At 42.8% G+C, this 26,349-nt stretch overlaps 3 protein-coding genes across 6 annotated transcripts in view; 2 read left to right on the forward strand and 1 right to left on the reverse strand.

The window, feature by feature from the left end:
• PUS10 (pseudouridine synthase 10) lies at nt 1-23,919 on the forward strand. Its single transcript, XM_079297931.1, has 18 exons — nt 1-93; nt 1,482-1,618; nt 2,573-2,830; nt 3,934-4,020; nt 7,789-7,823; nt 8,268-8,379; nt 9,891-9,952; nt 12,367-12,412; nt 14,522-14,586; nt 14,971-15,056; nt 17,070-17,195; nt 17,987-18,043; nt 18,934-19,010; nt 19,095-19,150; nt 19,259-19,376; nt 20,418-20,560; nt 21,000-21,099; nt 21,353-23,919. The coding sequence occupies exons 2-18, from the start codon at nt 1,493-1,495 to the stop codon at nt 21,389-21,391; spliced, it is 1,593 nt and encodes a 530-aa protein (XP_079154057.1). The 5' UTR covers nt 1-93; nt 1,482-1,492; the 3' UTR covers nt 21,392-23,919.
• USP34 (ubiquitin specific peptidase 34) overlaps nt 1-26,349 on the forward strand; it is a 435,968-nt gene that overhangs the window by 192,015 nt on the left and 217,604 nt on the right. The gene's annotated exons all lie outside the window — the stretch shown is intronic.
• The window catches only part of REL (REL proto-oncogene, NF-kB subunit), a 39,356-nt gene continuing 36,761 nt past the window's right edge, over nt 23,755-26,349 (reverse strand). For 3 of the 4 annotated variants that reach the window (XM_079297928.1, XM_079297927.1, XM_079297926.1), the window contains one exon: nt 25,424-26,290. In XM_079297928.1, coding sequence (XP_079154054.1) covers nt 25,563-26,290 — 728 coding nt within the window. In that variant the 3' untranslated portion in view covers nt 25,424-25,562. Of the gene's footprint in view, nt 26,291-26,349 lie in introns of all 4 variants that reach the window. The other variant, XM_079297929.1, reaches the window with a different exon arrangement.

Consider the following 26,349-nt stretch of genomic DNA (forward strand, 5'->3'; position numbering starts at 1 on the left):
GCTGTTCCTCCAGCGGCGCTGCGGGCCCGAGCGATGCGCTCTGCCGCTCTGCTGAGCGGGCCTGTGCCGGCTCCGCGGGCCGCCGAGCGAGAGGTGAGCGGGACCGGGAATGGGAATGGGAACGGGAGCGGGAACGGGAATGGGAGCGGGAATAGAAATGGGAATGGAGCGGGAACCCCACCGGAACGGGGCTCCTATGCCCCCCTCCCCTCAGGTATGAGGGGCTCTGAGCTCCGCGCTGAGGTGCTGGGCCGGAGCGGGGCCCCGATTCCTGCCCCACATCGCACCAAATGTCAGGAATGTCGCCACGTTTGCCATTATATATCACACAGTGCCAGGACTTAAATCTCATGGAAGTGAATTGAGGTTGCAGCACCTCAAAGCGTGTTTGCTCTCTCTTTCAAAGCGGCTTTGAAGTTTTCCAGGTTTTTACAGCTTACCATAAATACCCAAACCCAGGACTGACGAAACTAATTTAATTAATAACGAGGTTTTCCATGGCTGTAGTGTTTCTGTGCAAGGTTCTTTTGAGCAGGATTGGATATGGAGAACATGGATCAATCCCATCCCTTGGGACACCAGGACTAGGAGAGTATCAAATGTTGCTTGCAGGAGCTAAGCCCAAAGCAAAGCCAGAATTTGTGGAATTCCTTGCTGAATTATTCCTGCTTTGGGTGAGAATTGACTCATCAAACCTTTGGTCTGAATAATTGTGGTTATCCTGAAGTGCCTCCTGAAATTTCCTAAGTGTCCAGTAAGGGTGAGGACCTCACTGGGAATCTCTGTTCTTCCAAAAAAAAAAAAAAAAAAAAAGCTGAGTTCTATCCCATCACAAAATTTTGGCAAAAAAAAAAAAAATCATCAGTCTTTTCCAAAGTTCGGGGCAGAGAGAGGAAACCAAATTAGCCATGATATTTTAGGGATGAACAAAAAGCACAGTGAGATTTCTCACAAAAACATGAGTGAAATAAATCTTAAAAAAATTGGAGGAGCTTTGTGTGACAAAAGGGGATGGCTGGAGGCTCTTATTTTTTTCCCTGTGATTTTAACACACTGATTCTTTAGTCAATGCAATTTTAGGAGGAATTCCCATTTAAAATTTGCCTTAGTATGTCTTAACTCCACCCTCCTTCATTCAGTAAAGATTAGCGTGTCATGTATTTTATCTAAGATAAAACTGGGCAAAAGCTCAGCATTCCCTTGTCAGAGCTCAAGTTCAGGTTTTCTAGGAAAAAACTAAGAAATACAGAAGCTTTTCCTCCACTCAATGATCTTTTTGGGTTGGTCTTCCACTTCTCTTGTGCCTGTGATTTGAAACAAATATACGTTCCAAGTTTTCTCTAGAGGACAAAAAAAAAAAAAAAAATTCCAGTTACTCTCAATAGGGTGCAGTTAAGTCTCAGCTGAGTCTTTTTCTTATTGAATTGCTGAACTGTGTTTGTTCTCAGCTTTTCCTTTTCCTCCTCTGTGTTGAATTTTAGATTTGCCCAGCATGTCTTCACTGACAGAGAAGGACAGACCAATTGTTCAGCTCTTGCTCAGCACTGGCACTTGCCCACGATGTATTTTGAGGTTCTGCTGTGTGGGATCACAGATGCTCTACAGACAACCACACCAGGTTTGTTCCTTTGTTGTGTTCTTGGCCTGAAAGGAAAAGGAGTTATGTAAAGCTGTGCTGTGTCCTTTAATGTAAAGGAAATGTACATGAGATTGCAGAATTGGTAGGGGGATGCAACTGAGGAATTGCAGAGCGAAGGTGAAGAATAAATCAGAGAAACAAAAGTATTTAATCCTTCTTAGCTTGCTCTAATCCCCTGGCTTTATGCTTAAGTCTGCTGGTCTTAATTATTTTACCTTTGCTCCAGTTTTGACTCTCCACAATTCTTTTTGAAAATCTTTCTTCCCTTTTCTGTTTTTTATCAATTATTTGAGGAGTGTTCATTCATTGTGCCATTTTTTATCCTTTTGCATCTCTACCTGATTTTCCTCTTAGTTGCAACAACAGTTTCTGCTGTTTTCCTTACTGAAAACTTTATAGTGAATCCTTCTTCCTGAACTGTGTCTTGTCTTTCATGCTTCCAGGAATCAGAGAGATGCAAAAAATTCTTAATTTTTGAAGGCTTCTCTCCTGATACAAACTTCTTACTCTGTGTATTTAATTTCACCCCCCACCTGTGTCTGCTCTCTTTTCTTTTTATTATAGTGGCCAACTCTCTTCCTAGGGGAGTTGAAGGAATTAAATTCTAACATAATCTAAATGACAAGAAAGCACTAAATGTCTCTTTTCATGAAATAGTGATGGGGCAAAGATGAATGTGTTTCTGCAAGCCAGGTCTGGAAAATGTTTTTGTTCTTGGATGATTAACGAGTCTATTCAGCAATATTTTCTCTGGAAATTTCTGTTTTGAGAGAAATGCAGCTTGGAGCTGTTCAGTTATCTCTTAAAGATGTCTTTGGGCATAAATTCCATGTTGTTAATTCCTGAGCCTCAACTGGAATAGTACTGCCTTATGGAATTGTGTTTGTTAAAGAGGAACAGACAACCAGAGTGTGATTCCTCTGTTTGTGTTAGGATTTGATGAAGGATTTGCAGGAATTTCTGAAGAGCAGCCAGGAACAAGAAGACACAGTCTGTTTGGATGTGGCTGACCCACCTTGTAAGAGACTCAGAGTTGAGCCTGGGGAGGAAGGAGCTGATGGTCTGAACCACAATGGAGCCATTCCCTCGGCTGACAATGGGAATTCTGCCACGGAGAGCTCGGCTGGGAAGGTTTGCAACGTGTGTTTGGGAGTTCTGCAGGAGTTCTGTGAGGCTGACTTTGTTAAAAAGGTACCTTTTTGGACTTTTGGGGTATTTCTTTGGAGCTTGTGTAGTTGGGGCCTGCAGGATAGAGCTGGTGACTGAAAACACTGTGCAGTTTTTTTATTGCATCTCTGGTCAGACTGAATTTTGCCCAGGCTTTGTTATAGTGGCACTTTTTTAAAAAAACCAGCAGTGCAGGTGCAATGGAATGACTGCAGGGAGCACACTTTCCTAAGAGAAGGACTAACAGCTATGTGGTTACTTGAATTTAGGAGATGACCTGGGGTTCAGCTGCTTTCAAGGAAAACCTCAGCAGAGCTGGCAACCTCTCTTCACTTTTTGATGTGACAGGAAAATGAGGAGTCATCCAGTGCTATTCTCTACTACAGCATGAACCTGTCTTTATGAAGTACCACAGGGGAGGAAAATGTTTTGGTGATGCAACAGATTGTGGATAATAGAGGAAATGTGAGTTAGGAGAGAATGTGGGCACACAGTGTTACAAATACCATCTCTGAGCAATTGTATTGCTCGTGTGACAAACTAAAATATCAGCTGGAAAACTCACACTGGCACACGTGGAGATATTTGACAGAGTTTTGATAGAAAAGGGTTTGATTTAATAGCAAGAATGTATCAAAAATTGGACTAGACAGAAAGCATAGTATAGAGTTTCAGTTGTTGCAGAGCATAATTGTTTCTTTTTTGTTTCCATGGGCAGAATGTGTATCTTTTTACAGAATCCACTGCTAAGATTTGTTTCAGAGCTACTCTCTTCAGCAGCAATTGAAAATCTGACAGCACTTGTTAAGGCACCACAAAACCTAATTATTGATACATAAATGTCCTTGTCTGAGATGCTGATTTCACCTAAAATTTCTATATACAGCTGGTCCTGGCCTTAAAATAGTGAGTTTGATTATTTCATAGCACCAAGGATGTTGTTGATTAGTAACTTTTTTAACAGGACAGAAAAGCTTCTATTTCAATAAGTTAATGGTTACTCTGATTAGTATGTTGGGCATCTCTCTGAGTGTGTGTTAATATGAATTCACAGTGATAATTCTAGAACAAAAATTACCAGCTCAGTCCCATTGCTGTGGTTTCATATTAAGCTCCTTCTCTTACAGGTATGCCAAAAAGTTAATTCTGCTGACTACCAGTTCACCAGTTTTGTATTTTCTGTGTCACTACCCCCACAGCTGTCTGTCAGAGAGGTAAGTAACTTAAATAATAACTTAAATAATTAAGTGCTTATTTAAGACAGTAGCTGGGGAAAGTATGAGCTGGAGGTGGTTTGATTTTTTAATTATTATTGTTTAAAAAAGCCCAAAAGCCCATGCTGGAAGTGCAGTCTGCTCTCCCTTTCCTTGTGAGTCAGTATTATTGTAATTAATAAAGGGCCTGAGTCACTTCAGTTTTCAGTTAGTCCAGAAGTTACTTCCCATCTGAAAACCTAAAAGGAGTTTATTGAAACCTTTTGGTGCAGATGCCAGCCCTGCTTTGTGGATCTTCTCAGAGCCAGAATTGCACAGCTGGTGCCTTTCCAGGGATAAATGATCATTGGTAGTGCAGGATGCAAATGAAGGAATTTGAGGATGAAATCTTGAAGTGTTCAGCATTTTAAATGATACACTTAGTTGTGAGATGTTTTGCAGTCTTCCTCTGCTTTCTGATATGAAGTGATGCAAAAGTACTGTTCTAAAACAAGCTAACAAATATTCTACTCCTAAGTCTTCTGAAATTTAAGATTCTCTACTTCCCATCCTAATTTGATCATAGTTGGTGTGTTTGCTTTGTCCTTTCTGGCCCTGATTCCCATTTTGGGTTTTGATGCCTCCATAAAATGAGGTCTGTCAAAAAGCTCTTTCAGGCTAGGTGAGTATTGGGATCCCTGTGATGCCCTGGCAAGCCCCAAGTCTGATTTTACCAAGTTTTGCTCCATCTTTAAGCCTGGTGTCAGCTGAGGTGATCCCAGAGCAGCTGATGTTTGCAGAAAGCCTCGGTAGAGGGTGGTGTTGCATTGCAGTTCAGGAGAGGGATGTCCTCACTGCCTGGGGCTCCTGCAGCAGTGCTGGGGACAGCCAGAGGAGTCAGAGCTGTTCTCTGGGCCCCCAAATCCATAGGTGGAGTGAAAAGAGGGAGTGGGAAGCTCCAAAGCTGGATGTGTTCCCTTTAGTTCAACTGGGAGAAGGTTTGGATTAAGGAGTTTCTGCTGTCCCTTCTATTCCATCCCTCCAGTCTTGTGAAATGCTAAAGCACTTGAAATGCTTCAATTAGTGAAATGCTAAAGCAGCTGTTTGTTCCAACTACAGGGGTGATGGTGGAGGAAAAACTTTAAAAATCATGGGGCTTTATTTACCACCTATCCATTTATTACTTAAAAAAAAAATAGGTGAGAACCTGTTTTACAGCCACAGAAAAGCAGGAATACACTATGTAAAAATGTCTGAAAATATAAAAATCAGATATCAGAAAATCTCAACACGCTTTGAGCTGAAATGAGGCAGTTTGTTAAATTCTGCTTTTAATTCTTTGACCTGCTGTGTACAAGAACATGTGGAATCCTGTCACCAAAGAGCAACACCCAAAGGCAGCTTCTCTCCCACTGCCCTCTGGTGTGACACACAGATTTTCTCCATCATCTTCTTTTAACAAAAAAAAAATAAAAAAAATCAGAAACTGCCTTTGAGTATTACCTTCATCTCATTTTATTATGACAGTTGTCATCCTGCCAGGTCTGAAATGTAAGAGAGGAGCTGGAGAGGAGCAGGACATAAAATCTACATTTGCATAGTATTTGTATCTGTGATGCAAGGAAGCAATTGCCTCCTTGCACAAGCAGGAGCTTTGACTGAAATCAATCATAAATGCAGGAGTCCCAGGTTCATGTCAGGCAGCTCTGTTGGAATATGAAGTGAGTGGTGCCCTTCAGAAGGGTGACTGCCAGCTCTGCCTGTGGTCTCAGCTGTGATCCATCATCCTGGTGCTTGCTGCAAGGACATGGATGCAAATAACATCTGTAGTCATTACTCCCTGTAGGGCTGCCTGTGCCTCATCCTGGAATTCCCCATCTCCAGGCTCTTTTCTGGTGCACTGGAACAGTGCTGGGGCTGGGATTGCACGTGGCATTTCAACTGTTGCCACTGTGCTCCCTCAGAATAATATCCTGCAGCTCCTAATCAATAGAGTGCCTGGGCTGGTGTGTTCCAGAGATGTGTTTGCTGCTGAGTATTGCCCTGCAGGCTTCAGCTCTGTAATGAGCATTTTTCATTTCCAAACCTCTTCACAAACATGAAGTAATTACCAAGTAGAGGGATCTGATCCCCTGCTCCACGCTCAGCTGGGAGAGAGCAGAAGGGTTTGGCTGGCTTGGTGCTTGAATACAATTTGGAATTTGGGATCTTTTGGCTTCTGTGCTTGCAGTACCCTCATCTATTGTTTCCCCTTGATTGAAGGGGAAAAGTGATTTCTTTAATTCTCTTTCAACTTGGAAGTCAAGAGAGAGAGAGGAGATGAAATTTGACCTGAGATCTCATTTTAGCAGAGCTGCTCCCGTGCAGAAGTTTTGTCTATTTTGTAGTTTTATCCAAAGAAAACAGGGAGGAGGAGTGAGATTAGCTTCCTCCTGAGTCCCAAACATCCCAGCCCTGAATGTGCTCTAAATCAAGGCATGAGAGAGATTTCTTTGTAAATTGACATTTGTCAAATGCAGCTTCCTAGGCCCAGTCTTGTCACATCCTGTAGTTCAGAGCTACACTCAAGGAATTTCAACTGAAGCTATTTTTATTCATGATTTTATCTGGGCTATTATGCAAACAGGATTACAATATACTTCAAGTGAAGCAGCCTTACTCATACTGTCTTCAAATGCAGGATAATGAATCACAGTGGATTTGAGCAAACAGGATTTCATCACCACAACTGCAATTGTTTTGTTCAGCAATGTGTGGGTTTGTGTATCATGGATCTAACAGAGTTTGTGGCCTCTCTCCACCATCCCTCTTAATTTCTTGCACTGTTTTTAGGCTTCTCTCATTATTTAAATATGCCAAATGAAGGATAATAGATTTCACTTGTTGACTGTGTTCCTTATCAGGGTTCCTTCTGATATCCATGTGATCCTGGCCCTGCTTCCTGAGCAGAGTTTGGGGGAGGTTATTCTTTAAGTATATGAAAAGTGAAAGTCTGCAGCCTACAAACTGAAAACTGTTTCACTGTGCTGCATTCAAATCAAACAACTTGATTTTTGGGATTCATCTTCAGTGAGGATGGTGACACAGGCTGAATTAGTTAAGTGGTTTCCTGCCAGTCCTAATGAATTTGGTAGTTGTTGTTAGTAGAGGACAACTGAAACTGTTGTGCTTTATTGTAGGAAGTTTTGAGGGGAATTTTTCTTTTTACTAATTGTTAGTGAACTTAAGAAAAGCTCCCTCTGATTTCTAGAATTATTCCTTCTGTTTCTCACCTTTTCTATATTTAGCCTATTCCCCTAAACTAAGTGGTGTGTTTTAAATAAGGGGGCAATCCTGTGATTATCATAAGACCAAGTATATTTTTTATTTCAATTTTTAATAATAGATGATAACTGAATTTGGGGTTTTATTAATTTATGTCAATCAGCTTTTATATACCAGTCATTTAGGCACCTTTTTTTATTTCTATATGGAAGATTACTGAGGACTTAGAGTCTTTTATGTAGTTACAGTATCAATAGCAACTTTGAAAGTGTTTAATAATTTATTTTTTTTAAGCCAGATAGGATTTGATGTGAAGACCAAAGTGATGTTTTAGAAATGAAAACCCACAGCAATTCCATCTTTCCACCCCTGAAGCAAAAGCTAAATTCTTGATACTCCTTTCTGTCATGAGTTTTAAAAACACTTCTTTTCCAAAGCCTCTTAGATTGTTGGGAGTTCTGAGCCTGAATTTCACTTGCTTTTGTTTTTTTTCCCCTTTTCCCTGGGTGTGGCTGTGACCTGCAGCGTGCTGCTTGGCTGGGGGTGAAGCAGCAGATGAGGTGAGCCATTGCTTTTGCTGTCTGTCTGTCTGACAAGAACTCTTCATGCAGACACCATTTCTCTGTAGAAATGTTGATTTTATACTCCAGTTTACCTGATGCTTACAAAGAAGAAGGTGGCAGCTGGATTTTTGTGTGTTTTGGTTTTTCTTTTTTACCTGGTTTGACTTTCCTTGGGGTTTCTTATCTCTTTTGCTATCTTAAGTTCCCAAGGAAATGGTTTGAAATGCATCTCTCTCTTCCTCAGCTTTACTCTGGCTCTGGAAACACTCTTGAAACTTTTGATCTCTAAGGAAGCTCTGGCATCAGTTCCCTCAGTGCACAGAAAAAAAAATTAATCTGCTTTAGTTGGCAGTAGTTACTGAAGTTCCTCTTGAAATATTGTGTGTCATGTATCTATTTTTGACAGACCCCTGTGCAAGTTATTATTTCTTTGTGATTCAGAAATCTGGGCCTTCCCTTGGCTAAGGATGACATTGTTCAGCTGAAAGAGGCTTATAAGTGGATTATTCATCCCCAGTTGTCAGAAGAGTTGGGTGTTCCTGCTGATGGAAAGGTCTAGTATAAACAACATTTTTTTTCTTTGTTTCTTCATTCTTTTTTTCATGCATGTTTGTGTGTGTGTATTTATACACTTACACACATGGTGGGGAAATAAAAATCTCTCCTTTTTTCCTTATTATTAGAGAAACAAGTTGAGTGGCTCCTAAATTCACTGTAGGGAGGAGCAGATCATTGCATCTTCTGAAACCACCACAGGCTTGTGCCAAATCTCTTGTGCTGCCATCCTCCTTTTGTTAATGAGACTTTTCCAGTTGTCTGCTGTTCCAGGATCCCTGTTTTGCAGAGGCTGAGGAATGCTCACACATTCCTTCCCTGCTCTCCTGTCACTGCCAGCTCATACTTGATACTGCTCTGGGAGCTCAGTTGTTCAGGTGCTGTGGATAAAATAAATTTCTGAAATGTACTGAAAGAGAAAAGATTGTCCTTGTTCACTTTAATGAACACTAGACATGGGCTTGTTGGGACCTGCAATATCCATAAGTAGGCAATAGAAATGGTTTTTTCAAACTGTTTTCAACTTGCAGGTCCTGATAAATATCCTTAAGATCTTTCTGAAAGGCTTTGAGTGAACATGGCAATCAGGTGTTCAAATTCAGAAGCACCTTAAATGTAAATTTTCTGCAGCCTGTAGGTTTTACTTGTCACCAGCCATAGCACTGACCCCAGGACTAGATTCACTTAGTCTTTATGTTGATTTGTCAGCTTCCATAACAATTACAGGCTGTGTTTTCCCAGGAATGCTAATTGGAAGCATCCCTTTTGTCTAGTGAAGAAAAAACCCACTCAGTTACTCTAAAGATGATCCAGGAAGAAACAAACTTCTTACACACCAAGTTAGCAAAAGCTCCACTTAGGCACAGAGCCACTCCAGACATCCCTGTACCACAAAAGTTGTTTTTCTAGTGTCCTTTATCTACAAGGCACTTGAATATTAGCCAATCTTTTCAATAGCCCTCCTGAGGTGTCTGGTATCTGAGTATCAGAAGTAATGAGCCTTGTTTGCCCAAGGCCAGAGAGGGAATTGGGGGAAGAATTGAGATTACACTGGAGTTCCTGGGCTAGCTGTCAATCCACCAGGACTGTGTTGCCTTTCTCTGCCCCAAGGCCATGCAGGCATTGCAAAGGAAGCCCCTGACAAAATTTTACATTGGTGACTAGTGCAGGGTTTTTATCTTTATTGCTCTCCTGGGAGGGCTCTGGGGTTTAGTGACCCTAATAGGCTTTGAGCCTTGGCTGCCTCTGCCTCAGCCCTGCACAGGATGGGGCCAGGGCAGGTCACTCATGGCTCTGAAGTGCTCTCACATCATCTCTGGTGACTTCAGAAAGGAAAATGCTGCTCTGGCACACCTTTTAATGTCTTTAAATGTAAATAAATGGGTTATTCTCTCTTTTTTTCTCTATTGTTTTCCTAAAAAAACAATACAGGTGCTTGAGAATATCCTCCCTGGTAGTTTAAAAAACTATTTACCACCTCCTTGTTCTTTTTTCTTCTTTTTTATTTAGAGTCTGTTTGAAGTCAGCGTGGTCTTTGCTCACCCAGAAACAGATGAGGAGTGTCATTTCCTGTGAGTTTTTCTACAAGTAACAAAAGATCTTTATCTAAATCTTGTGCAATGTTGTTGATTTGGATTTGTTACAGAGCACAACAGGCAGTGTTTATAAACCAGAATGTGGCCTGCATCTAGATTTTCTCATATCCACATGAAGTTGCAGAGCTTGAAGTTCTACCACCTCTGGTTAATTCTGCTCTTTAATGCCAATAAAACAATCATCCAGAATTCTGATTTGAACTGGAAGGAGAGCATTCAGATGAGTTCTTCAAATTTAGCCCTCCTCAAAGTCATTCCCTGTATCACTTTTAAAGATTTGAACCATGTAATTGCAGGTGGGGGAATCTTTTGAGGTCACACCTAAGTTTTCCTGCTCCTATAGGACACATGGACAGGAGGAAAGGCTTTGGAGTGAGTTAATCCAATGTAGCTTGTTGATAAAAACACACAGAAATTCCCTGGCCCCTGCACACAGCCTCTGGCCTGGCCCAGTAGAGCACCTGCTGTACACAAGGGAGCAAAACAGTTCTGTGAATTTATCTGCCATTTAATCTGATTTCTCAAAATCTAGCTGTAGTATATTCTGGAAAATTAGGGTCACTCTTCCTGTTTGTTGATGCTTCCTGGAAAACCTAAAGTTTCACTCAGTTAATTTGCACCCACTGCAAGTTCAGTCTTAGCCTAGGAGGCTCAGCAGACATGTCTCTGTTGAAACATGGATTCATTTCTTGAGACTGGAGATTTCTCTTGCAGCCTTTATTTATTTCCTGATTTCTCTTCTGGCAATTTGATTTTCCACAGCTGCATCTTTTGTTTGTCTTGAGGTGGGGGATGAGGGAATGGAAGCTTGGGAGGGAACCAGTATTAGGAACAATTATTACCAGTGTTTGGTGAACATTCTTCCTTTCCAGCTTCTTCAAGACTGGGCAAAAGAGGGAGAAAATTGTAGGGCCAAACTAAATTCTAGATAAGAGTTCCTGCAATCCTGTAAAGAATGAAATGCTTCTGCATCCTGCACACTTTTGTTCTAATTTATTTAATTTTAATTCCTTCCTCTGAATCCTCTTCACTGGGCATTTTCCTCTCATCCTTCCATCCTTTTTCTGGCATTTCAGGAATATTGCTGTTGAACATGTTACATGCCAGTGTTAGTGCTCCAAGCAGAGCAGTTGTAGAGGTGAAAGCTGAAAAGAAGTCCCATTCCTCATTCCAATGGTTTATTCCATGTGACCTGACAATATCCCTTTATTTGCCTCCTCTTTATAGCACACTTAAACAGCAATTAAGGTTTCAGGCACTTTCTGAAGTAACAGCACATCACCTAATTTAATTACACAGTAGTTTCTGAGGTGCCAAGGCTTGTGTGAGTGCTTGGCTCTGGGCACATTCTGAGGCAGTGCTTTGGTTTTCATGTAAATATGGTAAATTTGGGGATTATCACAGTAGCAGTGACAGTCATGGTTTCTGTGGAAGCAAAGTAGGGCTTTGTTTCAGCCTGGAGAACTCCAGGTGTGCTTTTGGTTTGGATTTCCAAGCATGGCATCTGCAGATTCCCACCTGTTCTTACACAGTTGTGTGGAGCTGGGTGTGCTGAAATGACCCAAGCTTGACATGGAACATTGAATTGGCTCTTGTCAATTCATATTTAAGGGTAAGGTGATATTGAAATTTTGGGTCACAGACTGGCCAGGGAAGTTGTTTGTATAGAAACAGTAAAACCTGCTTCCTTAGAGTCTGAAGGAGTTACAGAGGTGTTGAAAAGCACATGGGATTGAGGTCAGAAATATCTCTGACTGCATACACAGAAATCCAGAAACCATCTCTGACTGCTTACATAGAAATGCACTAATAGGAACAGAAACTCAGAAAAACTCAGAAAAAGTGTTTCACTGACTTGGCTTTCACTTTCGTGAAACAGCCAAGAGTTTCCTTTTGAAGAGGCAGAGCACAAGTGGTGATGAACACCTGGGGTTACTTTTTCAGTGGGAAATTGAATTTTCCTCTCTTGAAGGGACAGTTTGAATCTCAGGTTTGTAGTGGGTGTTGTCTAAGAGCAGCAAGTACAGATTTCAAGGTGTCAGCAAATCTTGCCTAGAACTTAAAATATTAATCAAGACTTTTATTGAGAAAGATTGGAAAGGACTGAAAGCTAAACTTGTGTGCTTTTCCATCCCATGTCAAGTCTGAGACATGGTGTTGGTCAGAGAAGAGCAGAGCTTTGTCCATGATTTCTGTGGATCAAGCAGTGCACATCTTGCACCATTCGTGGTTTAGGATGAAGGGAATTGGAAAATCCACTCTGAGCTGAGCTGTGGAAGTGAGATACTGGATGTATGGATACAAAAACCAATTACATGCTGTGCTTGTGAGTCTGTCTGTTTATTTTTTTCTCTGTAAGAGAAGCAGCTAATTTTCATTTCTGTGTTTAGAGCCACAGCCTGCCCAGACTGTTTCAAACCAGCCAAGAACAAACAGGTAAGATCTCATCACTGTACTTCTACTCTGACATCCAGAATTTCACAGCAGTAGCTACAACTTACCTGAGTATTCAGTCAGTGCTCAATGTCTGCTTTTCCTTCATCAAAAAGCTCTCTTGTTTTCAATTGTCTGAAAATAAAGTTGTCTCCTTTATTCACTTCACAATTCTCAGCTTAGGAAAACCAAGAGCTTGGTGCTTTTCTTTCTTCTTTGTTCATTTTCCAGGCTGTCCAAAGGCCATAATTTTAGGAAGGTTCTCTGTAAATACCTCCCTTAAGATCTAGGAATTTGATTGTCATGCATTAAAAGTAGCATAAAAGATGATCCTCAAACTCTCTGTGGGTGAAGCAGTTCAGATAAGTCACATTGTGAAGATGAGACTCAGCAGCCAAAAGGGAAATGATCACACTGCAGTTTTCATGTGCTCTGATCTGAATGAAAGCCAGGATACAGGCAGGATGGTTTTATCCTGTCTGCCTCTGGAGGAGGGGGGAAAGAAAAGGGACTTTGCCACTTGTTGCAGACCCTGAGCACGCACACAACCACTGATGGAAAAGGGGACATGCAAGGATAAAAAACCAATCAGAGGGAAACTGGTACAAGTGGGGCAGTTGATGTGATCAGAGGGAGAACAACTAACTCCTGTCAGAAGCCTTTTATTCTTTCTGATGAAGAATCTGCCAACGTTTGGCAGAGGCAGAGTCTGGCCCAGGAATTCTGCTGACTCTACTCCACCTGACCAATAAAGGCCACTCTTTTTTTAGCAGGGTTGTATTGTTGTAACTCACTGCTTGCTGCATTGCTGTCCTTTAAAAGGAGGGAAATCCCACATAAGGAGCTAAAGCAGCAGGGCCTGGCTGTTAAATCCACACAGGCAACAAAATGTAAGGGAATCTACAGAAAAATAGCAGCTCTGAAGAGCTGTCAGAGATTTGTGCTCACAAAGAAGCTGGGCTTGAAGGGCTGTGTTAATCAGAGAAGTGATGTAAAAAATGGCTTCTGAGGGAAAATTCCTGTGCTGTCTGTGTAGATGGTTATTTAAACCTGCTGCTGCTTTCAGGGCTTTCCTGCTCATCAGTTCTATGAGGAAGGGAAGTACTATTATCTCTAATTTGTGCCTAGAAGGAGAAAGCAGCTTACCTGAAGACACACAGGAACTCTTAAGAGTCAAGACTTGAATTGTCCCAAACAGTGACCCAGTTTTTGTTTTGTTTTGTTTTTCCTCAAATCCCCAATCCAGTTTGCAAAAAAGACACCATGAAATTGGAAATTCAGCAGCCAGCCATCAGGGCAGTCCCAGGGCTGGATCTGGATCTTGGGAGGGCAGGCTGAGGAACCTGGACTTCTTCAAGCTTCTTGGTGAAGGCTTTGGGGAGGATCCAGCTGAATCTCCTCCAGTGCCAAAAGAGATTATTGAGAGCAGGGAGCCAGGCTGGTCTGCACAGAGAGTGGTGGAAGGATGAGACACAGGAGGAATATGTTGAAATGAGAAGCTCAGAGGAAACACAAGAAAAAACACTTTACCTTGAGGAAGCTGAGAGTGGAGAGAGGCAGTGCAAGCTGGATTTCAGTGGATTTCAGTGCCCATGCTTGATTAGAAGGTTCATTTAGAGACCTGTCCTCAGCCTTCCTAGAGCAGGATTTCACCTGAGGAACACAGATTCTCACTGGAGCCACCCCAGCAGCAGCTGGCTGAGCACAGAGCTTGGCACTCTGCTCCTGCTGTGCTGGCATTGCTGCTTTTGCTGCAGGTTGGGAGGGGGAACTGCCCAGCCCCACCATTCAGAGCCCTTATTCTGAGAATTAATCAACTTCTGAACTTCAGGAACACTCAACAGGCTTATTTTCAGCATGGCTACCTGCCTGCTGCCACTGACATAAAAGCTGGGCTTAGGTATATTTAACTCCTAAAAATAAAGCTCTTTTGGGTTCCTGCTCATGGGTTTAGGATTCTGGTTTTAAATTGTTTTGCAGATTTGGATCTGGGCTCCCAAGTGAGCAATGACAGAACTGCACAGTGCAAGTTTCAGTGCTTCTTTCTTCCTCAGGTATATCCTATTTTTGCTTTTCTTAGTTCTTGACTCATTTTTTTATTTCACTCTGCAGTCTGTTTTCACCAGAATGGCAGTTGTAAAAGCCCTGGAGAAGATAAAAGAGGAGGATTTTCTCAAGTAAGTATATACTGAAACTATTTCTTAGTATTGTGCATTTGTATAAAATTAGGGAGGGTAGGAAAATATTCAGTGGGTGTGTAGTGGTAGGATGGCTTTAAAAAAACTTTTGGCTGTTTAAATTCTGTTGGTTTACTGGTTAAAATATTTTTTTCTTTCTGGCAATAGAAAATCACTCCTGATCTTTTAATTGAAAGGATTATTTTAAACTTTAGAGTTTGTAAGGCAATAGGAGTTGAGTTTTAAGAAAACACCAAGTGCTGTTAATATGGTAAAAATCATACACAGTGGGAAACCAAAAATTGACATTTTTTACTCTCTGGTGGTGCTGCAGCATGTTCTGGTAGTGATAATATGTTTTACTCTGTTTTACTTTTAATACAGGCATTTTCCATGTCCCCCAAGTTCACCAAAGAACCTCTGTGATGCTCTGGAAATTCAGTGCAATAATGGTGCAGTTTTTGTGGCTGGTAAAGGGATCCATTTCTTTTTTGCTGTGTTGTCTTGAAGAGAACTTTGTAACACTGCCCTGAGACCCAGAGGATTCTTGCTGTTTGTTAGGGAGCAAAGAAACAAATCCAGCTCTGTCCAAGAGTGGTTTGAAAGGGCAAGAAATTATACTTGACCTTTGATGAGGATATTATTTTGTCAAAAGTTAGAAGTTAAAAATCCTCTCAGAATAATGCTCTCAGCAGTGCTGTTCACTTCCTTGAGTTTAGATTTGGATTCAGAAGTTTTCACCATCTGGGTTTTTCTGCATATTATCCCATCCAAAACTGCAAATATTAATGGGATTTTTGGGGGTTTGGGTGAGACAGGAAGTGCAGCAACACTCGGATGTCCCTGAGTTGAGATGATTTAACTTTTTTGTCACCTGCCTGCCAGAGTATCTGCCATTCTTCTAGTCCTTTGTATGAACAACTTATTTAAATACATGCAAACTGATTATTATTAAAAAGAACCCAACCTGTAATTTTAATCCAGCATACTGTGATGGTAAAAATCCTGAATATAAAGAAATGGAAAACGAAAAAATTGTGAAAATGAATGGCAGGGTGGTCAATGTTCTGCATATAACCATTCCTTATTTTTAATTACTGATCAGTTAGGTGCACATTTTTGTGAATCCAAGATATCCAGTTCCTTTTAGGCTTTTCCAAACACACTGTTTTATTTTGTTTTATTGGATAGTTTTATCAGAATTCAATAGTATGAAGAACAAAACAGAGTTTGCTTTCTGCCTGTCATTTAATACTGGTCTTGTCATTTATAGTTTATATCTTGCTCCTACAAAAAAAAAAGAAAAAAATTAGGCAGGTGTTTAATTTTTCAAGAACTAAATCCAGAATAGAATTTGCTGAGTACAGTGCAGGTATTTTGCTTTTAATAAATGAGATGGGATCTTAATTTGTAAGCACAACATTTCCCTCTTGACTTTGGTGTTTAGCAATCACTTCCCACCTCAGCCTTTTCTAAGGATTCAGTTCCTGAATCCTTAAAAGGTCAAACTTCAGGTCAAACCAAGAAACAAACACCTTCTGTTTTTTAAAACCTACTCTTCTGCAGATCAAAAGTTAAAGCTATTAGAATGGGGAGCTGAAAGAAAAGAAAAAAACAACAACAAAAAAAGCAAACCTTATTCTCCTTTTTCCATTTTATGGAAAGAGAATTTAGCAGTGTGAGGCTGTATCTGAATGATGAGTCATCCTACTTTCATTATTTGCCCCAGTGAGACTGTGTTACTCAGTTTCCCCATTTGTTTGTGTGGCTTTTTCTGCTGCTCAAAGTGCAGAAAAGGAAACATTGTTCAAGATAGGAAAATATGATACCAACCCCCAAAGCCCTGAGATGTGAGAGGCCCAAAGTGAAGCACAGAGCTACTCTGAACTCTTTTTATTTTCTGTTTGCAGGTTGAAAGCAGTTTAAGCAGGGGGTTGCTCTTTGGCCTTTATGAATTATTTCCTTGCTTTGGGAATATTTTCAGTTATCAAACCTGTCCATAAAAAAGCTCATATTGGTCATCCATGCCATGTTTTTTCTTTGGTTATAGCCTGCCATGGAAACACCACTGGCACCATCCAAAGATGCAAAACTCTTTAGATTCTTGCCATTCCTCCTAATTTATTTTTGGGACTTTTTGCTCCTTGCAGTGAGCCAAAGCATTTTAGTGCAGGTTTCTTTCCCTCAGACTTCAGGCAGTGGCAGGACTGGCTTGGAACCTGGGTTATTTCACCCAGGAGGGTCATTCCTGGAGGCAGGACTGCAGCCAAGGGCTCTCCAAGCCCAGCCTAGGTGCCATCCTGGCTACTGCCACTGTCCTGGATGTAGCCACAGTGCTGGTGTGATGCTCCTGCCATAGAACAGGCTGCAGCCTGTCCATGTATTTTCACAAAGCTCCCATGGAAGTTCAGTGTGCTGTGCAAGACTGCAGATTCCACTCATGGCTGTAGAATGATTAGAAGTACCATGGTTGTTTTTTACAGGGAGATACAACAAATATTCCAGGAATTTACCTCAGACTCCCTGGATCATCGATGGGGAGAGGAAGCTGGAATCTTCAGTGGAAGAATTAATTTCAGAGCATCTCATGGCAGAATTCAAGGCAGACAGTGAGTATTTAGGAGATCTCCTACCATACATATCTTCCATCACTACTAGATGATTTTTTTCTTGGTAGCTACCCACTTAATATGGGAGTATAATAGAAAAGAAAATACGTTTCTTTATCCCTCTTGTTTCCTTCCAAGTTATGGCTTGTAAATTTTACTTAGCTGTGATCTGGGAGTAATTAGATCCTTTCATCCTGCTGAAGTAGCTCCTCAGTGGATCTGATGATGCAAATGTGTTGGTTTCATGTGGTGGTGTTTTTGCTTAACCAAACTTGGTAACTCATAAAATGACTTGTACCAAGAAGGTTTTTTGCCACAGGTCTTTCATAGGATCTGCCTGGCTTTTGACCCCCTCATGTTTCTCACCTCAATTCATTTATTTTCCTCAGTGCACAGAGTTCCACAAACTAAATGCTTATCCAGGGATTATCCAGATGAAATAATCACAGCCCATCATTTGTCATCTAACTGTTGTGGTATTAGAGACATAGAAAGGAAAAATTGCATTAAATATTAGTTTGGGAAAAACTCTGCTACTTGCCCCTCCTCTCCTCCCAGTGGATATGTTAGTCTGGTTGTAGCAAGCCAAGGAATTGGGAGTGCTCTTCAAGAAACTTAGGAATAAATAGGAATTCCCACAGTTAGTGAAATGCAGCCTCCAGTTTATAAAGTAGATTTGAAGTAGATTTTGCAAACAAGTTTAGAAAGAAAACATTTCACCTCTTAAAAGCTGTAGAGAGTATTACAAATGTAAAATAAAAGCTCACCTGCCTTGTTCAAATCTGTTATAGGCTTTAATTTTAGTTCCTCTGGAAGAGAAGATGTGGATGTAAGGACACTAGGCAATGGTAAGGCTTGGAAGACCCCTTGAGAAACACAAAGATGAACTGAGTGCATGGAGCTCCTCTAACAGATCCTGCTGAATGCCAAGTGTGTGACTAGGCATGCCTGGGAGTCTTATCTGAAAAGCATTTTAGTGAAGTTTATATATTTATTCCCAAAGACCAAACAGCTTCATAAAACCAGCTTGAAACAGAAGCCCTTTGTCAGTGGCCTTGGCTTCATGGAAAGGCCATAGTTTATTTTATTTTATTCACTCTCTTCTTTTAAGGCATTTATGTCAGACTGATTCTTCTCTTGTTTTCTGCTGGATCCTTCTAATTTCCTCACTGTGACTGTGGGGAGCTTTGTTTTCATTTTGAACTTGAATCCCTTATAAAGGTCAGCTGCTTTCCAATGTGCAGAAGCTGCTGTAGCCAAGGGAGGAGGGAAAGAAAAAGTAAAAATGAACAGTTCTGTGTTTCAGTAGCTGTCTGATTTGTAGTGTGATTCTTGGCATGGCTTGTGCTGGGGATTGTCCTGGCCCTGAGCACAGAGTTACAACTCTGGCAACAGATGTTGAGCTGAGGGAGTGGGATTTAACATTGCCATGCACCTGGGCATTGCTGTAGGTGACAGAAAATAAGCTAATTAGGTTTTTTTTTTTCTTATTTTATTTTTTAATTAGCACAGACTTGTACAAGATGTCTTCAGGGAAGTCATAATTTGCACTTATTGCTGATACTGGGGTTTAGTAGCCAAAAAAAAATCCCTTGTTTCTTCCCTTGCATCTGATGCTGCATCCCTCAGCCTGCCAGTGCTCTCCCTGTTTGTGTAACACCTTCCAGCCTTGCAGTGTCAATGCAGCACTGATTTACAACAAGCTGTTTTTGTGTTTCCTGCCCGTGCCCATTGCCAGGAAGGCCCTTTGCCATCGAGCTGGTGAATCCCCACAGGATCCATTTCAATGCCCAGGAGATGAGGAGGCTGCAGCAGGTACATCACCTCTCACCACTCATGAAGCACTGCCTCTCCAGCCCAGCAGCTTTGCTAACTGATTGCTTTTTTTAAACATCACAGGCAATTAATGGCTCTTCAGACAAAATACAGGTTCGAGATTTGCAGCTTGTCACCAGGTCAGTGTTTATCCTTGCTGGGATTTCAAACGTGCTGGGAAGGGTTCTTGCTCTCAGCCTGGTGTAATTATGGTTATGTTAAGTGAGTAATTAACTTCTTTTGTTTAGAGAGGCAATTGGTCGTATGAAGGAAGGTGAGGAGGAGAAGACAAAGACCTACAGTGCCTTGATATGGACAGACAAAGCAATACAGAGAGAAGACATTGCATTTCTAGATGATATCAAGGTAGCAGCAGCTCTTGTTGCTCATTTAAGTAGGACCTGTCCTGGTGCCCTAGGAAAGAGTTAAATACAGGCCATCCACGGGTCTATCTCTTGCTCTGTGCTTGCCTTTTGGTTTTGTTTTCTTTTTTTTTTTTTATTCAGGGTTTCTCTTGATATAGGGACTTTCCTTCACCAGTCACTCCAACAGGACAGGGGGTTAGCAGAGACAACAAATCCTTGTGTAATGTTCACCTTCCAGGAGACCAAATCCTGGAAGAGGAGGAAATCTGGCACCTGCACCCCTTTTTTACCTTAGTGTCCTGTGTAAGTGGAAGGAGCAGAAAAGCTCTAAAGTTGTGCTCTAAAGCTGTTCTCCCACAGCTGCAACAATTTGGAGGTGGGAATATCTGTGTCAGAGTGCAGAGCCCTCCGGAAGGAGAACTTTCTCCTGATGTTGGCCTGATGGAAAAGTGGTTCAGTTTTTGGTGTGTTGCACCATTTCCTACAGGACTTGCCCATGAGCTCATTCTCAAAGCCATTACAAACTGTTGGGAAGTTCTTCCTTTAGCTTCCCTTGCTCCTGAGAAGTTGCCTTTGAAACTGCTGCCTCTCCTTGGGAAAAGGGAGTTGGGAATGAACTTTTGAAAAGACTGTTCTGAGATCTAATCTCATTTAAGGTTTTTCCCCCCTCACTTTTATTTCTAGGGGGTTGTCTGTAGTTTAGACAAAGCATTTTGTGGGTGGGATTTATATTTTTTTCTTCTGATTGCCCTGAGGCTCTGAGTGAGCTGCTGGAGTCATTCCAGCAGAGGGCTATGGAGATTTCAAGGTTATTCCTCTGTATTTGTGATTCCATTAGTTTGTGTTGATGTGAGGCCTCCTTTGGCCTCTGAGAGAGTTGTCCTTTTTTCCTCCGATAAACTCGGAAAAAACCCATCTCGCCTTGAGATTCTCAACCACAAGATAAAAAAGGTGGGACTGCTTAACAACCCACAAGACTCCTACAATCTCAGCAGCATTCTCACACTTCCCTCCTGATGTTTTTGGTGACTTCTTGTGGCAGGAGTTGAGGCTGGAGCAGAAGACCCCGCTGCGGGTGCTGCACCGGCGGCCCCTGGCCGTGCGCTGCCGGCTGATCCACACCATGAGAGCCGAGTACATGGACCAGCACCACTTCCGCCTGCAGCTCAAAACCCAGGCAGGAACGTATCCTTGGGGGCCTGGCAGAGGCAGCTGGCAGCAGCAGCCTCCTGCTGGCACTGCCTGGCATCAGGGGAGCTTTGCTGCTCGGGTGGTTGCTCTCTTTTGGAATCCTGCCCTCCCGCGCTGGCGTCGCTGCACTGGATTTGCTTTCAGGTCCCAATTTCACATTGGAGTTTTCATGAAGTGTGTGACAGGTGTAAAAATGGGCTGGGTGAAATACACTTTAGCTTTTTCTAATTTAATGGGAACTCTTCACCTCCAAAAATTAACTTTTCTACCATATCTGAAGCACTTCAGTGCAGACTGGAGATTGCTGCTACTTCCAGTTTTGTTTAGCCCATACCTAAAAAGTTACTTAGGAGTAGAAAAAACCACTTTTTTCCCCCCCTCCCTTTGATTTCTTTGGTGTGGAATCCACCTCTCCTTAGCCAATGTTTTCCAGCTACATTAAAGAATTTGTGCATGGAGACTTTGGGAGAACAAAGCCCAACATTGGGTCCCTTCTGAACAGGACTGCTGACATTCTGGAGCTGGATGTAGAAGTAAGTTGGTTGCTGTTTGTCTTTCCAGGAAATTACTAAGGGAGGTGCCCTTGTGAGATGCTTTCCATGGAATTGCTCTAAGTGGATCAACATTCCTAAACCACAGGGTACATTTCCTGCTGCTGCTCTCCTTTGTAAATGCAGCCCAACACAGAGTGATGCTGCCAAGTAGTAGCAAAAGGAGTTGTGATTCTTTTGGTATCTGTAAAATACCAACTCTGATGCCTTTTTTTTTTCCCCTCTGCTTTTCTAGTCTGTGGATGTTGACTGGCCTCCAACCCTGGCTGATTAACCTCTGGAGCTGGGATGAGGAAGCAGCAGCTCCTTGGCAGCAGCTGGTGACCAGACACTGTGCAGTGGCCTGGGTGCCAAGGGTGTCCCTGGAACATTTGGATCATGTTGATCTGCCAAAGGACACCCCTGGGCTCCACTTTACACACTCTGGACCAGGTAGTGTTGGTTCAGTCTCTGGCCTTATTTTTATTTCTTCTGCACATAAAAAGGTTTCGGGAGTCAAGTGTATATAACCCTCCATCAAGCCAGATTTTATTTTAAACTGTTTTTATACTGGATACTACAGCTTTCCTTGTGTGGATGCAGGTAACACTGAAGTTATCTGAAACCCACTCCCAGCTTTTTCTGAGCAGTTCATGCAGGAAATCCCAAAAGCCAGGGAGTGCCTGCAGCAAGTTTCCCTGAGACACTGACTGCTTTTTGGTCAGTGGCAGTAGAGAACCAAATTTATCTCTCAGAGTGCTTTTCAAAGGGGAAAAAACAGGTTTCAGAGGAAAACTTTGCACTTAAACCAAGTTTTTCTCATTTAAAAACATTGGGGATACTTCCTAGAAACAAGAGTTGAGGCCTCATCAGCTCTCTTGAGGACTAGGAATTCCCCAGTGAGTCACAATGTGCAAAAAGACTGGGAACTCCTGGCAGTGGTGCATGATGGGAATCTAAAGAAAAACAGGAATACCAAGAATGCCAAAGTGCAGGCAGAAACAAAAGGATGCTGGTATAGAGAAAGAGAGATAAAAAGCTGTGATTTATCAGTGTAATACATTTTTTCTTGTACCTTTCCTTGGATGGATGCCTGGAACAGTTGAACACAGCCTAAGAACTTGCCTGGAACAGGGAAGATCTGAGGTTTTCTTTGGTTATTTTAAATGTTTCTTACTAAGCACCACCTACATCCTTAGGAAGTAGTTTTTTATACCTGTATCATGTTAATCCCTGAAGTACAGAAGAGAGTTAAAGTATCAACAAGAAATCAAGGCTTGGAATCTCAGAGCTCTTTGTTAACATTTTGGGAACAAAGAGGGGAACATTTGCCAAGACAAGCCACTGTCTGGGGACAGGGAGGATGATTGGGATGTCTTCCCTTGAATTCAGTGATGCTAGAGCAGCTCCATGAGAGCTTGAGCTGGAGGCTCTAAAAGTATTAATAAATAAATACATTTTTAAGGAGCTCCTTGAAGGCCCTGCCTGTGCAGGGCTTGTGCAAAACTTGTGTCTGTAACATAAGTAATTCAGAAGCTCCTGTTTTTCTAATACAAAAATTTGATTCAGACAGGTTTTAGTATTAAATCTCTTATGAGCAACAGATTCCATGAGTAGTTCTCAGATAATAATCTGCAGCTAGGAAGGAAATGTCATTAATGATGGAAAACTAAAGAAACCTAATTCAGAAAACAAAGGATGCATGATTTCTTAAAACTCCAAGTGAGCTAAAATGTGATTTATAAATTCCATAAGCTACAAGGGGGAATAAAAAATGTAAACAAGACTGTGCTCTCTGGACACAACAGGCATGGGAAGAGCTGTTCCAAGGGGAAATGGAGCCAAAAAGGGGAGAGGGAAAGGGTGCTGCAGTAATGCCAAGGACACACAAGGCTCTTCTCTCTGCAGCTCCTGCTGCACGTGGGGATCCCAGGCAGAATCCAGAATAAACAAGGCCATAAAGATGACCCTCAGTGTGCTGAGTCTGAGCTCTTCTCTGGCCAAGGCAGAGAGCTCCTCCCCAAAATTCCCAGGCTGTTTATTTTTACAGTAAATCTGAATTATCTGAAGTGGAGGGGGGTGGAAGCTGATATGCAAATATCCCTGAGCTCTTCAGGCAGTTCCTGGGCACCAATCACATGCAAATATGAAACTGAGAAATGTAATCTGGAGGTCTGAACTTTCCAGTCCAGTTTTGGAACCATCATGTACTGAATATACATGTACAGCAATAATATTCACATTGTACTTGGGCCTTCACCTGATTTTTAGGAGTGTTTTTGTGAGTGCTCAAACTGGGTGTTTTGTGAGAGCCAGATTTCATCTTTAATTCCCCCCTGCATTTTGGTATTGCATCAGCTCAGCTGGCCCTGGAGAAAGCTGGACCAGCACACAGCTCAGCCAAAAGCATCCTTGTCCCCTCTGCCTAAAAACCCAACAGCTCTGCCACAAAACCTGCTGAGACAGATGAGCCCACTGAGGTTTTACAGTGGCCACCAGCAACAGGGAGCAGAAAATACCCCCAAAAAACCCAGGATAAGCAACCAATAACCTACCTTGTCCCTTTTCCTGTGGTGAGGGATGCCACAAAGCTGAGGAGGTTGCAGAAGCTTGAGCACTTGGTATAACCAGTTTTTTTTTAATTACCAAACCAACTCATTTACAAAGGAAAACAGAACTTTGAAAATATTTAATTATACAGTAAAAACAAATTGTACTATAAAGAGCTTTCTATGAAGTGAGTAAAATGTTTACATTTAATATACTTAAAACTGAGAACTTCAAAAAAAAAAAAAAAGAACTGAATAAACAACACGTTTCAAACTTTCTGTGTATTTCTTTGGTCTTTCTATTGCTTAAGATTGTGGAGGAGAGGTGCAGAAGTGAGAAAAAACTGCTTTAAAACAGGGAGAGTCAATTCATGTTGTTGTGCACCTGGACTGAAGGGAAGCAGTTTCCCAAGTTCACCTGGCTGGTGGAACTCCAGCAGCAGCACCAGAGTGCTCCCACTGCAGTGGATTCCTGCAGGGAAGGCATCCCTGCTTTCTGTAAGCCACAGAGGGGCTCTGGAGCACCTTTCCTTGAGTACAACTCTCAAGGGGCCTTTTTGATTTGGGGGGTGGGTTTTGGACATTTTATTGCTTTTTTTTCTTGCTGCTCTCATTGTGCAGTTTTACATCACCAAAAGGTAACAACATAAACCCTTAAGCCTTATCTGCCCTAAAGAGCAGCTGTGTCCCTTAAGAAATACTCAGACATTTTTCTGTGTTGCTTCTTAAAAAATAACAGTATAACAAAGTAGCTGAGGCCAGAGTGTCTTACCCAGCCAGTTACCCCCAGCTGGAGGTGACAGGAACAGCTCCTGCTCAGGCTAAGAGCGAAGACTGGGAATCAAGTGGGAGGGAAGAAGTTCTGGTTCCTGATACAGAGGATAGAGGAGTGTTTTTAATTAGTACTGACTGAAATGGCTTTAAAAGTTGTTAATAGAGGTGAGGCTGCACCAAGGCAGCCTCTGGCTTTGTCCTCCTGGGAGGGGGTGGTGCTGGGGAGGCAGGATCTGAGCCTTCTTTGAAGCAGTCACTTGCATAGCAGGAAACTGCCGGGATACCTGAGGAAAAAGTAAGTGGATACTTCGGCTCCAGAGATTTCTGCCTGTCCAAATCTCACTCACATCGCAGCTACACACACACACACACAACTTGCAGAGCAATAACAGCTTCATTCCTAAAGCAACAGGGGCATGGCTTGTAAAATAGTGCACTCTGGACGAAGTGCAGACAAGTCCTCACTTTCTGTTCCTTCTCTTGTGCAGTGATTTCCTTTACAACAGAGCTGGACTATTTAAAAACTCAAACCTTCCGGTCTTTTAAAATATATCTAACAATGACATAGTCATTAAAAAAAATTTACGAGTAAATTTGCCTTCAAAGCAAATGGAGTGTGGTGACAGCGTGGAAAATCAATACAAGTTCTCATTTTAGGAGAAGAATATTTATAGAAAGGGGGTTAAAAACCTAAACCTTTCCAGTAAGTTGAGCAGAACTCAGATGTCATTCATTAGATGAGACTGAACTAGAGCGCTCATGTGCAGGGTTTTTTTTTTTTCCCAATTTCTGTCCTACCAAAATTCAAATTTAATTTGTATAGCAAAAAATGGCTATTTCACAACAACTTCAACCCTGTGAAGTATTTGAAATTTTAACCCTTCTGAAGATGCCAGCTTTTACAGTCCCCAAAGGTAAGGAAGCTTTAAGTGTTAACAGTTCCCACTTCCAACAGCATAAAAATACATCTACAAGGTGATTTTAAGAAACCCCAAACCTTACTCCCACCTCCCTCTTCACGGGCTGCAATAAATAACCTTTAAGTTACATCACGAAACTCGCACAGCAACATTCTGAAAGAGAAAGCAGGGACTCCAGAAGGGTGAGTTACTCCTCTCCACGCAGCAGCACGGCCCGGGGAGCTCAGGGGTTGTAGCTCTGTAAAATGCTATCGAAGGGGAAGGACTGGTAGAGCTCCTCGGCGTGGACGCCGTCGGTGTCGTAGAACTGGCCGTCAGCCAGGCCGCCCTGGTGGCCGCTGCTCAGTCTGGGCTCGCTCAGCACCTCCTGCTCCATGAAGCCGTAGCCAGGGTCGGCCAGCCCGGGCTGCGAGGCGAAGGCAGCGGCTCCGCTGCCCGCGTTAGCTCCGGCCTGGGGCAGCTGCAGCTGCTGCCGCTGGCTGGCGGCCCCCAGCACGGCGCTGAACTTCTCCAGGCTGATGCTGCTGCAGCTCAGCTCGTCCGTGTCCATGCCCACCACGCCGGAGGTGCCGCCGGGGAGGTTCTGCAGCTCGGCCGCCGACACCACCACGGCCCCCAGCCCGTTGGCGCCGCCGTAGCTCCGGAAGAAGCCCGAGTCCTTGTCGTCGGGCCAGCCCAGCGCGCTGTCCGGGAAGGCGGGCAGGGAGCTGCCGCCGCCGCCCGCGGCGCCGGGCTGGGGGTCGCCGCCGAAGCTGCCGTGCTGGTGCGAGCCCGGCAGCCCGGGCGGGGCGGCGGCGCCGTGCAGCCAGCACGGGGCCAGCCCGTCCTGCTTGCCCGGGGCCAGCGCCGGCGGGTGCGGCAGCGGCGAGCAGCCCGGGAACAGCTGGCTGGGGCTGGGCAGCGCTCCCAGCCCCGCCGGCATCACCAGCGAGGAGGGAAACGCGTTGGGCTCTACGAGAGAATGCCGCTCGTCAGGGGCTTTTGAAATCAGGAATGGTAAGAAGCAAAGG

This window comes from Erithacus rubecula (assembly GCF_903797595.1).
Source record: "Erithacus rubecula genome assembly, chromosome: 2".
Classification (NCBI taxonomy): Eukaryota; Metazoa; Chordata; class Aves; order Passeriformes; family Muscicapidae; genus Erithacus; species Erithacus rubecula.

Coding starts and splice junctions, on each gene's coding strand:
- PUS10 (XM_079297931.1), top strand. CDS start 1,493: ATGTCTTCACTGACAGAGAAGGACAGACCAATTGTTCAGCTCTTGCTC. Junction 20,561..20,999: donor CTCAAAACCCAGGCAGGAAC/GTATCCTTGGGG, acceptor AATGTTTTCCAG/CTACATTAAAGAATTTGTGC. Junction 21,100..21,352: donor TTCTGGAGCTGGATGTAGAA/GTAAGTTGGTTG, acceptor CTGCTTTTCTAG/TCTGTGGATGTTGACTGGCC.